Raw genomic sequence first — 14,934 nt, 5'->3', positions numbered from 1 at the left:
CAGTTCATAAAACATCAAAATCCGTACCTTTGTAATTAGACTGATGAACTGCATATGCCTGAAAATTAGGAAATAGACATGTAAATATTTCCTCTAATTGTCAAAAATAAGGTCAGAGTTCGATTACCCAACCCAGAAACATAAAATGGTGAACCTCGCGTAAATCTTGACAAAAAACTCAAAAACCGACATGTTTGACTCAAAAATGACCTTTAAGATTACCTTGAGGGTTGACCTTGACCTCGAATCACCAAAATAACATCATAATTGGATTCCTCGACCTCGAAAACCCCTGAAAAGTGGTATCATACATGATTCCAACCCTTTTGGTTATTTAACTGATTTTCCTCTAATCTGGGTGGTGGCCATTTAGTATTTCGCCAATATGGGGCCCCCGGGGGGGGGGGCGCCCATCTTGGCGCCCGTCAAAAATCGAAAGAGTATGGCATGGGCAACATCTGGGCCAAATTTGGTGCTTTTGGAAGAATTTGAACCAAACGGCCCCAAAATATCCCTAAGGGCCCTGATTAGTATGATTGAAATAGAATATACTAATATAATAACTAGTGGGGTCACCCATGGGAATCCCTCGGGCATGGACGTGTGTGACATTCCGACATCTTCATTTCGTTGCTGCACATTCAGTTTCACAAAATGGTTACTGGTAATTTATCAGATGCATAAATGATGTAATCGACACAATATAACTCTCCCCCCTTCCCCTTCAGTCTCCTCTCCCCCCTCCAGTCTCCTCCCCCCCCCCAAGTCTCCTCCGCTCCCAGTCTCCTGTACCCCCCCCCCCCCTCCCCCAGTCCCCTCTCCTCCCTCACTCCGGCAGTTGTTCGAATCGAGCAGGTACGGCAAAAATTAGAGGTAATTTAACTTTTCTCTTGGAGCAACACAGTGTAAACCGCCCCCTTGTCCTGTTCATTCATTAGTGAAATGTTTCGCAGAACAGAACACGCTTGGTGACGTCACCGGACTCGCACCACAATGATGATCTTCAACAATATTATCCGATACTTCATCTGGATTCATTACAGCTGCTCTTGTATATGTCTGCTGAGCACACATTACCTTCCAATGTCTTTGTTGCTCAGCATCCTGTGCAAGTCTGTTAAGTTCATTGGCGGTCTCATTCTGTTCCCTCATTGTTTTATTCATTTTGGAGATGGCATTCACAAAGGCGAGTGGCGACACGTAAACGATGCTCCGCCCCTCTCCCCACATGTGGAGTACCTAATTGGAACTTTTTATTGTGACTACGTCTAAAGAATGAAACATTTCGACTATATGAAGAATACAGCTCAAATGGAAAAGTCCCTGAGAAAAAAGTCTTATGGGCGCTGTATAAGAACAATACCTTGCACCTTTTTGTCCCGGGAAATCCCAAAGTTACTCTTTTCGTTACAGCGTACAAAATTACATTTTTTTTTCAAATAAACTTTTTCAAATAAACAAGATTTCAAATAAACTTTTTAAAAGTGTACGTGCACATAACTTATGAAATAAGAACGAAAAAATATCTCAGCAATTTCTGGTGTTTATTTATTTATTTTACATATGTGAATTACATGTCCATGCACACGTGAAATGGAGTTTGTTTATTAATTCTTGATGTGAACACGATTCGGCCTTGAAAACTTGCGTGAAAAAAAAAAAAGATCGATGTAATGAATGGGGTGTTTAAACAGGATTACCTTTACTTCAGTATAATAATGATGAATGAAATTTGAATGAATAAATATCTGTTGGCAATTTCCCGTCTGTGGCGATATGTGAACGAAGCTCTGCCCCTCTGTTGACTTTTTTGTGACGACTCATCAAATGGAAAAGTCCACCGCAATTTTTTTATATATCTTGGCATTTTATTGTCTGTTATTTTAGGCGGTGTACGATCCACCGTGCCGCGAATTGATATACCGTGCTGCGTGTCTCAGCTATTTCCCATGTGTGCGTGAATTTTCTCAATTATTGCTGAAACCGAGTCTAAAACCATCGATAAAAATGAAATCAGATGGTGAGTTAGAGTGGAGATAAAGGCATGAGAGAGTCTCAATGGCCTTTATGTTACAGGCGTTTGAAAATGCATTTTGTTCTGTAAACAGAAACTTTCATCGAATTTTATTCCCGTTTTTTTTCAACCGAGTCTAAAACCATGTTAGCGACTGTGAAAAATGAAATGAGATATCGAATTAGAGTTGAAATAAAATTGTGACAGAGAGCAAGACACTGGCCTCAAACCATTCGAGGACCATCACAAAAGAGGCCTCAAAGTTATGCGAGTCAACAAAATGGTGGATATTTGTTTTTGAAGCTCCTTCCAGAATGGGTAGAGCTACTCCCTCAACGGAGGAGGCCACACCCCCGGACAGACTCGTCACAGACAGAATCACCTACGGAGAATATATATAGATAATAATATGAATGCTTAGAATGAAATACACCTCTTTATATCAACTTAATTTACTTCAAGAAGGAATTTGATCGTGTTGATAGAGCAAGCCTGTGGAAGATACTGAGATCTTATGGAATTCCACAGACGATGGTCACTCGAAGAAGCAAATTCTATGAACACTTTGAATGTATTGTTGTCATGAACACCTCCTTGTCAGCGTGGTTCCCGGGAGAGTCTGGAGTTTGCCATGGTTGTATTATATCACCTATCCTCTTTCTGATTACTCTCTACTGGATCACGAGGAACACCACATCAGATAGACCTTTTCAGATAGACCTTTTCAGATAGACCTTTTCAGATAGACCATCAGATAGACCATCAGATAGACCATCAGATAGACCATCAGATAGACCATCAGATAGTTATCAAGTATCACCGATGGTACAAGAGGAGGTGACGGCTCTCGTACAGTGCATTCATTGAACACTTTACACCCAACTTGAAGATGTGGACTTTGCTGACGATTTCGCTGTTTTGTCATCAAGGAACACACCTTTTCAAGGAAAAACTGAAAGGCTAGCTAGCTTTGCCAGAAGAACAGGTCTTAATATCAACACCACCAAGACCAAGGTGATGAACATCAACACAGTACTGTTACGGATTCGTCACTTCCGTCTTTATGGGTTTCACCCACTGGAAGCATTTTTAGTTCCATATACTATTATTGTTATAGTTTGAGTGAAATGGAGATAACTGTCTTCAAAAGTAAAAATTAGTGTTTCAAAAGAAAAACGAAATGGATCGGGAGAAACCGGAAGAAGAAGAAGAAGAGGCTGAAGCGCGGATCAAGTGAGACCGGGAAGAGAAAGGCCGATCTGCTTCGAGGTGTCGAGCGGACGTTGGTGAACGTTGGTCACGAGTGAAAATTGGTTTTCCCGGGAAAGGGATTCCTGTGACGGTGTCGCTGTGGCAGATAAACCTGTGTGACGGGTTTTGATGTTGGTTCAGAAAGTGAATCATTGTTGGAGAGCAGGTACGCCTCCATTACGGGCCCATCCGCCATTTCACCTTGCGCCAGCCATTTCACCTCGCGCCAGCCGTTAGCCTGGTTCGCGTGTGTGTCGTGGATTTCGCCTGGGAATTCGCGGTTCTCCGCTTGGGAGCCGCTGCTCGTTCATATCAGCGTTGTTGTCTGGTGAACTGAAGGTGTGAATTCCCAGTCGCCTTTGGGTGAACTTTTGCCTGACCGACGTCGGCCTGACACCTCACCCAGCGGCACTTCGGCAGCGTCGACTGTCAGCCGTCCTGGGTTCAGGTCTCAGTACGACCTGTTTTCTTGTGATCATCGGAGTGTGGATCGACTTTGGGCCTTGTGCCGTGACAGTGACTTTGGGGGTGTTACATTTTGCTCACGTGGAGTACCGTGAGTTATTGAGTTAAGAAACTGGTGGTATCATCATAGGAATTATATGGTGTTTGTTGTGCAATTGAGATTTTATTTTTACTTGTGCAAGTTGTTATTATTGTGTGATATTAATACAATACTTGGTTTTTGGTATCAACTGATTGGTGTGGTTTCACCATTGGTCAATGGCGCACATAATAGCACATCTTTCTGCCGTGACTCCTTTCGGGGCTCGGAGGTACACCATGACCGGGGTTTGGGGAGGAGCACGTAACGGAAATTGGCGGCTCGTCCTTGATTGAATTCCCTAACATTCCCAAAATTCCCAAATTTGGCATTTTCTAACATTCCCAAATTTTCCTGAAAATTTGGAATTTCTTGTGTGAAGGTTAACAGGTGCTAACTAATAGTCACCATGGTGTTTGACGTAGAAAAGTTTGCGACGTCCCCTAACGAGGCACAGTTCCAGGCGTTAAAAAGATCGGAACTCATGATATTGGCCAAATATTGTAACTTGGAGGTCCGAGTTAGTATGAAGAAAGCCGAGATTCAGACATTGTCGGTAGAATCTCTAGTGGGACAAGGAACATGGGAAGAGGTAGCCTTGGATTGGTTACCAAAGGAAATGTGGAGCTCAGGAAAATGGAGATGCAACTGCAGAGCCAGGAAAGGTTAAAAGAGTTGGAATGGAAAGTAGAAAAGGAAAGAGCAGAGGAAAGGAGAGCCGAAAGGGAGCTAAAGGAACGGGACATGGAGTATCAGAGGGAACTTAAACTCAAGGAGCATGAATTACTGGGGGAACGGAGAGAAGTCGTATCCATGCCGGCTAGTTCGACAACCAGTCAGAACTCTTGGGATGTTGGTAGGCATGTGAGGCTGGTTCCACCCTTCAATGAAAAGGAGGTAGCCAAGTTCTTTTTACACTTTGAGAAGGTGGCTCAAATGCAAAAATGGCCCGTGGGGTCCTGGACTATGTTAGTACAAAGTGTTCTGTTGGGTAAAGCTCAAGATATCTATTTCGGCTTAAACCGATTGACCAATGTGTAGATTATGAGGTAGTGAAGAAAGCCATTCTCAAAGCCTATGAATTGGTACCTGAAGCTTACCGACAAAAATTCAGGAATGCCAGGAAGAGGGAGGGTGAGACCCATGTGGAGTTTGCCAGAATGAAGGAAACTATGTTTGATAGGTGGTGTGACTCGAAGGAGATTGGGAAAGACTTCAACCTTTTACGACAATTGATCTTGGTGGAGGAATTCAAACAGTGTGTCCACGTGGACATTAAAGTGCATCTGGATGAAAAAAGGTACCTGAGTTGTATGAGGCAGCAACAGTGGCAGATGACGATGCCTTGACACAACGGATGGGGTTCCACAAACCTAACTTCCTGCCTAGAGTTAGCCAAGGGAGTTACGGTAAATTAGGATCGGAAAACAAATTTTCATGGAGGCGGCCTAGAGAGGACTATGGGGACAAATCTGATACCGCAACTTTTAGATATCAGAAGACTGCAGTTGCAAGGCAGACCTTTCTTCCGGGGGGCCCGATGCAGACCACAAGTTTTTCCTCCGGACCTACGTGCGCTTTTTGCAAGAAACCTGGGCGTTTGATGTCCCAATGTTACGCCCTGAAAAGGAAAAATCAGGAGCGGAGTCGGACTAGTGCAACTCCGAATGCGTTGGCCAATGCGAGAAATCGTCTTTGGAGGACAGTGCCTTGTGAAGGTTCCCGTGCCAAAGTTACGGCATCACAGAATGACCTTGTCCAAGAGGGTTACAAACCTTTTATTTCCGAGGGGTTTGTGTCACTTGATGGGGACTTAACGAACCAGAGACTTGTTAGGGTATTGAGGGACACAGGAGCACATCAATCTTTGATGCTTGAGCGCATTGTGCCATTGTCGGAAAAGACGGCAACGGAGGTTAGTGTTCTCTTACAGGGGGTTGCTGGCTATGTTAAAGCTCCTCTTCATGTCATCCATTTAAAGTCTGAGTTGGTGTCAGGACCGGTCACTGTGGGGTTTCAAGCCACTCTTCCTGCAGAGGGAATTTCTCTTATTATCGGGAATGATTTGGCCGGGGGTCGAGTTCTGGTAATCCGATGTTGTTTGAAAAGCCCAGTATGGAAAATAACACAACACAGTGAGAGCAGGATAATCCGGGTATCTTTCCATCCTGTGCTGTGACTCGTGCTCTGGGTAGGAAGTTCTCTGAAGATAAGGAGAAGGAAGGTGATGTAGATTTGGGTTCCTTAGAGATATTGGAGGAAAAGTCTGGAAGAGATAATAGGAAAGGGAGTGACATCAAGGAACCTAAGGAAAAGGTGGCATCTGGACCAAAAGAGAAAATGGAGTGTCCGTCGGAGACATCTGGGAACGAGGCTGAACAAATGGTGCTTGTCTGAAAGAGACTTGTTGAAGAACAACACAGAGATTCGGAGCTCCGGAATTTGATTGGTAAAGCCATTATGGAGGAAGTGGCTATGAAGATACCTGTTGGTTACTTCATGAAAGGGGAAATACTCATGAGAAAATGGAGACAGGAGGCCGGAGACCGGAGGTGCCAGCAAATGATGAGTGGAAAGTTCATTACCAAATGGTGGTGCCACCGCCGTACCGGAAGGAGATATTGAGTTTGGCACATGAGACACCTTTGGCCGGACACCTTGAAGTGAACAAGACGCATGAAATGATTCTGGCACATTTTTTCTTGCCAGGATTACGACGTGATGTGGCGGAGTTCTGTAAATCTTGTCATTCTTGTCAGCTGGTGGGAAAACCTAATCAGAAAACCCCTTCAGCGCCTTTAAAACCGATTTCAGCTTTTGAAGAACCATTCAGCCGGGTCATTATTGACTGTGTCGGCCCTTTACCTAAAACTAAGGCTGGACATCAGTATTTGTTGACCATCATGTGCGCTTCCACGAGGTTCCCAGAAGCAGTGCCTCTTAGAAAAATTACTGCGGCAGTTATTGCAAAGGCCTTGATTAAATTTTTCACTTTGGTTGGCCTACCTAAGGTCATTCAATCTGATCAGGGTTCCAATTTCATGTCAACGCTTTTTCAGCAAGTGGTACAGCTGTTGGGAGTGGAGCAAGTAAGATCAAGTACTTACCATCCTGAGAGCCAAGGGGGCATTGGAAAGGCTTCACCAGACATTGAAGAATATGATCAGAACGTACTGTTTTGAATGTGACGAGGATTGGGATGAGGGAATACCCTTATTGTTGTTTGCTACGAGGGAATCCGTTCAGGAGTCATTGGGATTCAGTCCTTTTGAACTTGTGTTTGGACACGCAGTTCGAGGACCATTGAAACTGATGAAAGAACAGTGGCTACAGGAGGAGTCGCAGTCAACAGTGGTAGAGTATGTGTCAACGGTTAGGCACAGATTGGCAAAGGCTTGTGAAGTTGAGAGAGGAAACTTGAAAGTGACACAGGATAAAATGAAAGTGAGATGTGACAAGAAATCTCAGATAAGAAATTTCAGTCCTGAGGAGCGGGTGTTAGTGTTGCTTCCTGTTCCAGGTCAGCCACTACAGGTGAGGTATTTTGGTCCCTATACAATCGAAAGGAGGGTTAATGAAACAGATTACGTGGTGACAACTCCCGAACGACGGAAAAAGCAGCAGCTGTGTCATGTCAACCGACTGAATAAATATTATGAGAGGATGCCTGTAAAAAAAATGGTTCCTGTCTCACCTGTCGTGCCTGTAGTCGGGGTGCAAGATAATCAAGAGTTAAAAGTCTTCACCGATCACAACGCCTTAACCTTCATTCAAAAAATGAAAAATAAAAATCAGAGGTTGATGAGATGGAGTTTGTCTTTACCGGAGTTCAACTTGGAAATTGAGCATGTAAAGGGCAGGGACACTGTCGTTCCTGATGCTTTATCCAGAGTGAATTAACTTTGAAAATTCCTGGAGGTTGTTTGGAAGTTTTGTTGCTTTCTTCTGGGGTATATTAACTATTGCTGCTCACGTGAGTTGATCATTTGGGTGTGAGTTTTACTTTTGTTTGTTAAAGAGGGGTTTGGCATGAAAAGAAAATTTTCACGATGTTGAAACTTTCTTTCTTGAGGGTGGGGAGTGTTACGGATTCGTCACTTCCATCTTTGTGGTTTTCACCCACTGGAAGCATTTTTAGTTTCATATACTATTATTGTTATAGTTTGAGTGAAATGGAGATAACTGTCTTCAAAAGTAAAAATTAGTGTTTCAAAAGAAAAACGAAATGGATCGGGAGAAACGGGAAGAAGAAGATGAGGAGGCCGAAGCGGATCAAGTGACATCGGGAAGAGAAAGGCCGTTCTGGTTTGAGGTGTCGAGCGGACGTTGGTGAATGTTGGTCACGAGCGAAAATTGGTTTTCCCGGGAAAGGGATTCCTGTGACAGTGTCGCTGTGGCAGATAAACCTGCCTGACGGGTTTTGATGTTGGTTCCGAAAGTGATTCATTCTTGGAGAGCGGGTATGCCTCCATTACGGGCCCGTCTGCCATTTCATCTCGCGCCTGCCGTTAGCCTGGTTCGCGTGTGTGTCGTGGATTTCGCCTGGGAATTCGCGGTTCTCCGCTTGGGAGCCGCTGCTCGTTCACATCAGCATCGTTGTCTGGTGAACTGAAGGTGTGAATTCCCAGTCGCCTTTTGGGTGAACTTTTGCCTGACCGACGTCGGCCTGACACCTCACCAAGCGGCTCTTCGGCAATGTCGACTGTCAGCCGTCCTGGGTTCAGGTCTCAGTACGACCTGTTTTCTTGTGATCACCGGAGTGTGGATCGACTTTGGGCCTGGTGCCATGACAGCGACTTTGGGGGTGTTACATTTCGCTCACGTGGAGTACCGTGAGTTATTGAGTTAAGAAACTGGTGGTACCATCATAGGAATTATATGGTGTTTGTTGTGCAATTGAGATTTTATTGTACTTGTGCAAGTTGTTATTATTGTGTGATATTAATACAATACTTGGTTTTTGGTATCAACTGATTGGTGTGGTTTCACCATTGGTCATTGGCACACATAATAGCACATCTTTCTGCCGTGACGCCTTTCGGGGCTCGGAGGTACACCGTGACCGGGGTTTGGGGAGGAGCACGTAACAGTACCTCTTGCATCCATTACTGTAGATGAGTTTGAGAAGCCCTTGGGACTGCAGATGAGTTTGAGAAGCCCTAGGGACTGCAGATGAGTTTGCATACCGAGGGCAGAGACTGTAGATTAGTTTACATACCCAGGCAGAGACTGCAGATGAGTTTACATACCGAGGCAGAGACTGGAAATGAGTTTGCATACCGAGGCAGAGACTGTAGATGAGTTTGCATACCAAGGCAGTCTAATCAGCAAAGACAATGCAGCCAAGAAAGATATCAAGGCAAGACTCTGCAAAGCTTGTAATGCATTCGTTCAATTCCATTCTATCTGGAAGTCAAAGCAGTACAGCTTGAAGACGTGTATGGAGATGTGTATGTGTATGGAGAAGCACCCTTCTTTGGTGAGTTTAGTAAAATGTGTCAAATGTTTGGCATGGTAATCTGAGGTTAGATGCAAATTTAAGGGTGAATTTTGAAATGTCATGGTGGATACCGACAGCAGTGTCACCATTATTGATCCAGGGGTGTTAGACCAAAATGTTGGAGGCTGTGATGTCATTGATAGATTAGCAAGACACAGCCTTCAACTGGCTGTGGGGTCGACTGTGTCGATACTTGGGACTGGGGTTATGGGGATGGAGTTGTGTAGTTGAGGGTCAACGTGGTCCTATGAGTGTCCAAGGTGTGTGGACCATGTCTTCTGGGTGGGTCTCCTGGTGGAGCATGGCTGTCGACTGGACCTTGGTGTGGTCAAGTGTGGGTGGGCACTGGGGGCTGCAGTTCTGTGGACTGGGGGATGAGGGCGGTGTAGGTGACGTGAGGGGAATGCCACGCACTGCGACCGTCTCCCCCAGGGCCGAGGTTGTGTGAGTGTTGTTGGCAGCAGGTGCTCACCACATTGGCTAGCTGGGGCTAGTGCAGCTGTGTTCCTCACAGGGGGACCGAAGGATGGATGGTGGGTCGCACCCTTATGGAAACTCATGGGCCATGTTGGTGTTTTGACTGCTCACCTTGTCCTGGTGACCCTTGCATGGTAGAGATGCGGAGCTGTCGTAGCCACATGTAGTAGTTTAGAACAGTTCACCGTTGGATGCGGATCCACATACCTGCCAGTATAGTGGGGACAAAAGTAAAATTTGGTCAAAATTTGGTAGGCCCAATGGGATACATTTTGGGATTTTGAGGGTGGATGGCACTTTGGACCTGACCAACCAGAATACCTGCACATCAAGGTAGAGGTGAGGCTTCAGGACTTGCTATGTAAATTGGGACATGTAATTTGGAGTTGGGGCCGGGTGAGAGTGATGGCATGGCCGGTGAGGGGGATGGAATGGGTGCCACACAGTCTTGTGGGTGGCGTGTGTTTTTGTGTAGATGTGATATGTTTTTATGTGGTCGTGAGGTTGGAGATTATGGATGAGTGATGACTATTGGGTTTTTTTTTGTGAAAATGTGATTTTAATGTGAATGGGATTTCACATGAAGCAGGCCATGGCAACTCTTGTAACACCTTTTGAACCATCTCTGGAAATGTGTTGAGAATTGAATGGCAGCGGGGGAGGAAATGTGTTTTGGGGATTTTGTTGGTGGGGAAGGTGTGTGTGTCCGCAGGTACAGATCAAGCTCTGGGGAGCGAAGCCTGCGGCCCCCCTCTGCGGCAATTACCCCTGGCAGCCAGTGGTATCTGGAAATTGGAGCTCGTCGGTGGAGGGTCTGTTTGGGTGCCCTGGGGTGGCAGACTCCCGGCGACCTGTGTAGCTGCGCTGAAGCAGGAGGCCCCGGAGCCTGGTGTGTAGAGAACCCACCGGTGGGGTAACGGCGGAAAGGGCTGTTTCACTGTCACGGGCCAAGAGGTAAAGGGGGGGGGGGCAATTCATTTGTAAGTAAAGTGACTTGTTTTTGGGACTGCGGGCACCACAGCCTGAAGCGCCCCCACCATCTTGATTGTGCGGTACCTCCCCGCTGCCTCGTATAAATGAATGCACAAACGAATATGACATCTATGCCATGGCCCTGCAGGGGGGTGGAATAAGTGCTTGGTAATGATTTAGTCTCATAATGATTTTTGGAATGTGTATGAGTGGTTAAGGGTTTGTGTTGCATGAATGTGGGCGAAATCCACCGAGCTATGTCACTCACGTGTAACACCAGGACAGGGCCCGTGGAAATTTAGGGGTGCATTGGGATGACCCCACAAGTAAGGTTGCGTCTTGTGGCATCCACCGGGGGATGTGGTCTGTAGGAAGGGGTTTGTACAAATGTTCTTAGAGTTTTTGAAAGTTTCTGAGTTTTTGCAAGTTAAGGTTAAGTTTGTGGTAAAGTTAGGTTTTTACGTGTTGTTATTTGTTTCCTCCCACCATAGGAGTGGCCAATGAAAATCATTGTAAATATTTGACTGCATGATTGTTAAGGGGATTAGCATGTTAAGGAGAACAGATAGGTAGCTCCGGCTCACTTCCCACAGCCCTCCTGATTTATTTCATAGGCTAATTAAGTGTGAGACAGGAAGTGTTAAGACTGGAATGGTAGCACCTGCAGTGAACCTTGCAGGGGCTGCAGTTCCAGGGGGGGCTGTGTTATGAATTAGGGGTAGAGGAATATCTAGATCCAGGTACATCTGCATAGGTAGGTGCTCGACTGTCGTGATAGGAAATCTACCTGTAATAAGTTCTGTGTAGCCCGAATGTCGGATTAAGCTTGTATCTTTGTCCCTGTTACGAGGGGGCAGGGCATGCTATAATTAGCACAGGGATTATGGGTAAAATTATATTGTGTGTCCTTCCCTCTGTGAGCATCCCAGTGTCCCTTTTGGCAATGCACTCATATACATTAGATAGATCCATTAGTGCACACAATTAATTCCCCTCCGCCACAATAAGACTCACAGGAAGAACAGGCAGGGAGCCAGATCGGGGCACCGCCGATGGGGCCGCAGCCAGCCACATCACCAGCTGGCATAGCAACACACATTGTGCAAGGCAGGCTGAGGTCATGCCCACTTCACGCGTGATTGGTCAAAAAGGGTTGATGGGAAGATCACACCAGGGGCTAAGAAGCTAGCCACTGATTGGTGGAAGGAAGGAAGGTGGAAGGAAGCAGCAGACTGATTGGCCACCGACGGATGGCATGGCATGACATGACATGGGGGGCGGGAAGTGCTCAGCCAATGAGAAGACACCAATGCGGTGAGAAGATTTGGGAAGATGAGAAGTGAGGCACTGGTTGGAGAAAAAGCGCCAGTGACGTCAGAAGAGGGCGAGTAAAACTCTCGCTCACCGGCATTTTGTGTCTTTTTCTTCCCTTGGCCCTCTCGTTCCTGGTTCCTTCCTGCTCTTCCCTTTTCCCTCTTGCGTTGGACTGTTCCTTTGCGCTTACCCTTCTCGTTTTGGCTTCCTCCCCATTTGGACCTCCCTTCTGCCCTTGCTTCTCGTTCCCATTTGGACTTTTGCGTGGTGGACGTTGGAGAGACGGTGGGGCGCCGACGATCATCCTCTCCTGGTGCGAGCGTACGCGCGAGGCTTGGTGCTGCGAGCAAATGGGAACCTCGCGTGCGACCGACGAGAGGGCGAGCGAGGCGTGCCGCTGAGCAGAAGAGACCGGCGAGCGGGTGGCTCAGGGCCGATCAATGCGTGAACGAGGCAGACGGAGGCCTGCTTTGCACCAACATCGGAGCCGGACGGAGCCTGACCGACATCACACATCCAGACAGATAAGACGCACCACAGAACACAACACGACGATTCTTTTATTTAATTCTTTCCCCTGTGCTGTTGTTGAAGTGAGGTGTGCGGGATCCCAATTTAGGATTTAGTTTCTTCCGTCGCGTCCATTGTTCTCAGGTTCCGCATAATAAATCGTTTATTTTTGTACATTTTACCCCCGTGTTCGTTTGAGTTCATTCCCTGCAGGATCGGAGCTGCCGGTGAGATTGAGTCAGGTAAGAGCTCGCCGCTTCTTCCTCTTCCTTCTTCCACCCGTGCTTGTTAGTCAAATCCACAATTGATCGTCGCCTCGGAGATGAAGCCCGTTTGGCTATCCGCGATCCCACGGTATTAACCGAGGGCATTCGCGTGACGATACTTGCAATGAAATGACCATCATCACAATTCCTTTCTCAGAGAGACTTGAATAACTAGTTTTCGATGATAAATGTACATATGAGATTGAAATGCAATTCTATTTACTTCAAGGACCTCTAAATTTTACCACAAATACCAAGAAAGACATGATTTGTCTTTGAGGTTTGACAAGAATTAATTAATTCAAAATAGAATTAATTTCTATGATTTTGTGCCTTTCCATAGAAGCCATTCTTTGGGGTTCTATTGAAACAGGTCTATAGGATTCTAAAGAATGATCCTATAGGATTCTATAGAAACCGCTCTAAGATTGTATGGAAAGTACTCTTCAGGATTCTATAGAAAACATGTTCTTTAGGAATGTTCTATAGAAACGGTCCTAGAGTTCTATAGAAACTCTTTTGGACTGCTCTATAGGATGTCTATAAGACTTCTATAGAAACATTTTCATGGAATCTGTAGAACATTTTTTGCAGGGATGATATGAGCAAAAGTGGTCAGCAAGTGATGAGAAGAAGAGAATCTGCTGCTGTAAACAGAATCCTCTTATCAGCTCTTTGCGTTTCACTTTCATTTGTTTTTGTGTAATCAAAAATGAGACTCCAACACACTGTAAATCAAATGTATTCAGCAAACCGCATCTGAGTTGTGTGTTCGCCAAATGTCGTGTTATTGGAAGAATTCTCATCAGTTGTTTGTCAAAACTTAAGTTTACTCGATACCAATTGCGATTCGTACACACACTACCCAGATAACCCCGTGCCGTTCCAGCCTCGTTTGGACAATTTGTATACTGGTCTCAACCGTTCCCAGTTAATTTTACGCTTATTTAATCAATGAAATTATTAGTGGTGCTGTCCTGCCCAAATGTTTATAATGGTGTTGGTGAAACGACGATGTTGAGTGTCACGTGTTGACTACTTGTCATCACACAAAATGTGCATGTTCATCATGTCATTTAAAGGTGTTTGACTTTGGATAGGTTTCTTATGCCATATTAACTTGTGCTCCACTATCTTGTTTCCCTTCAGTAAAGTTGATCGACATGCCGAACAAAGACCAATACGTGCACCGACTGGTGCTCGTTTTGGAGTATGTGGAAGGAGGTGAGGTTTGTCGTCATTTTGCTGAAAATCCACTGTTTGTGTCGATCAGGTCCACTTTTCCTTGAGTAGCTAAATAAGTTAGTAATTAGTAAACATGAATTATGATGTCCTGATTGTTGGACCATCTCTTTCAGTTCTGACAAATCTCAGTTTCACCCTGTCAATCTGGCGCGATTGTCACAAACAACCAACTGATCTCTTTTCCTGGTCAGACACAAGAAGTGGTTTGGTTTCTTTACTTTATAGGCTTCACCATCAGCCACGATGTGGATCACATATCAAAGCTGTTTTCCAAACTGAGCTGCAGATTCCATCACTCCAAATAATTCCTTAAACTCCTCGCCTTCACGGTGTCTGTGTTGGCCAATGGAGACCTCTTGAGAGCTTTATATTCCACAGGATCCAGGAGAATCGTTTGTGATTGTCCTTCCTCTCACATTGGTGGAGAGATGGCAGCATCAAAAGCTGATTTGGTTTCTGTTATATAAGAAGGTCTCATATTATAATCATATCACGTGATGAGGCTCAAACACATCACCGTTCTTCACATGGCAGATGGGGTGGCTCATCTCATTTATACGGCCGGTCAAAACAGAGTGTCTTGGAAGAGACTGATAAGTCTCCCTCTCCTTCACTGCACAAGTTCCTCCAGTCATCCCCTCCTGGTTCAACTCTCACTCTTTTAAACTCTTAAATGAGTACCGGCCTACTGGCAGGTGTTGCACCACTATCTCATGTCACCCTCCATCCTTTCCTTAATATTTTTTCCCCATGAATCCTCTTTCCATTCTCCCCTTCACTTCCATTGTCCTGTGTTTACTTCCCCCCTCTCTCTCTTCCCCTCCCTCCCTTTTTCCTGTTC

General features: G+C 45.5%; 1 protein-coding gene across 5 annotated transcripts in view; it reads left to right on the top strand.

The window, feature by feature from the left end:
- Positions 1–14,934, top strand: part of LOC137423447 (serine/threonine-protein kinase MARK2) — a 136,245-nt gene that overhangs the window by 41,155 nt on the left and 80,156 nt on the right. For all 5 annotated transcript variants that reach the window (XM_068110634.2, XM_068110630.2, XM_068110635.2 and 2 more), the window contains one exon: positions 13,998–14,072. In XM_068110634.2, the coding sequence (XP_067966735.1) occupies positions 13,998–14,072 (75 nt within the window). The remainder of the gene's footprint in view (positions 1–13,997; positions 14,073–14,934) is intronic.

This window comes from Myxine glutinosa, chromosome 3, assembly GCF_964187855.1.
Source record: "Myxine glutinosa chromosome 3, kmMyxGlut1.1, whole genome shotgun sequence".
Taxonomy (NCBI): Eukaryota; Metazoa; Chordata; class Myxini; order Myxiniformes; family Myxinidae; genus Myxine; species Myxine glutinosa.
This window is presented reverse-complemented; position numbering and strand designations above follow the sequence as displayed.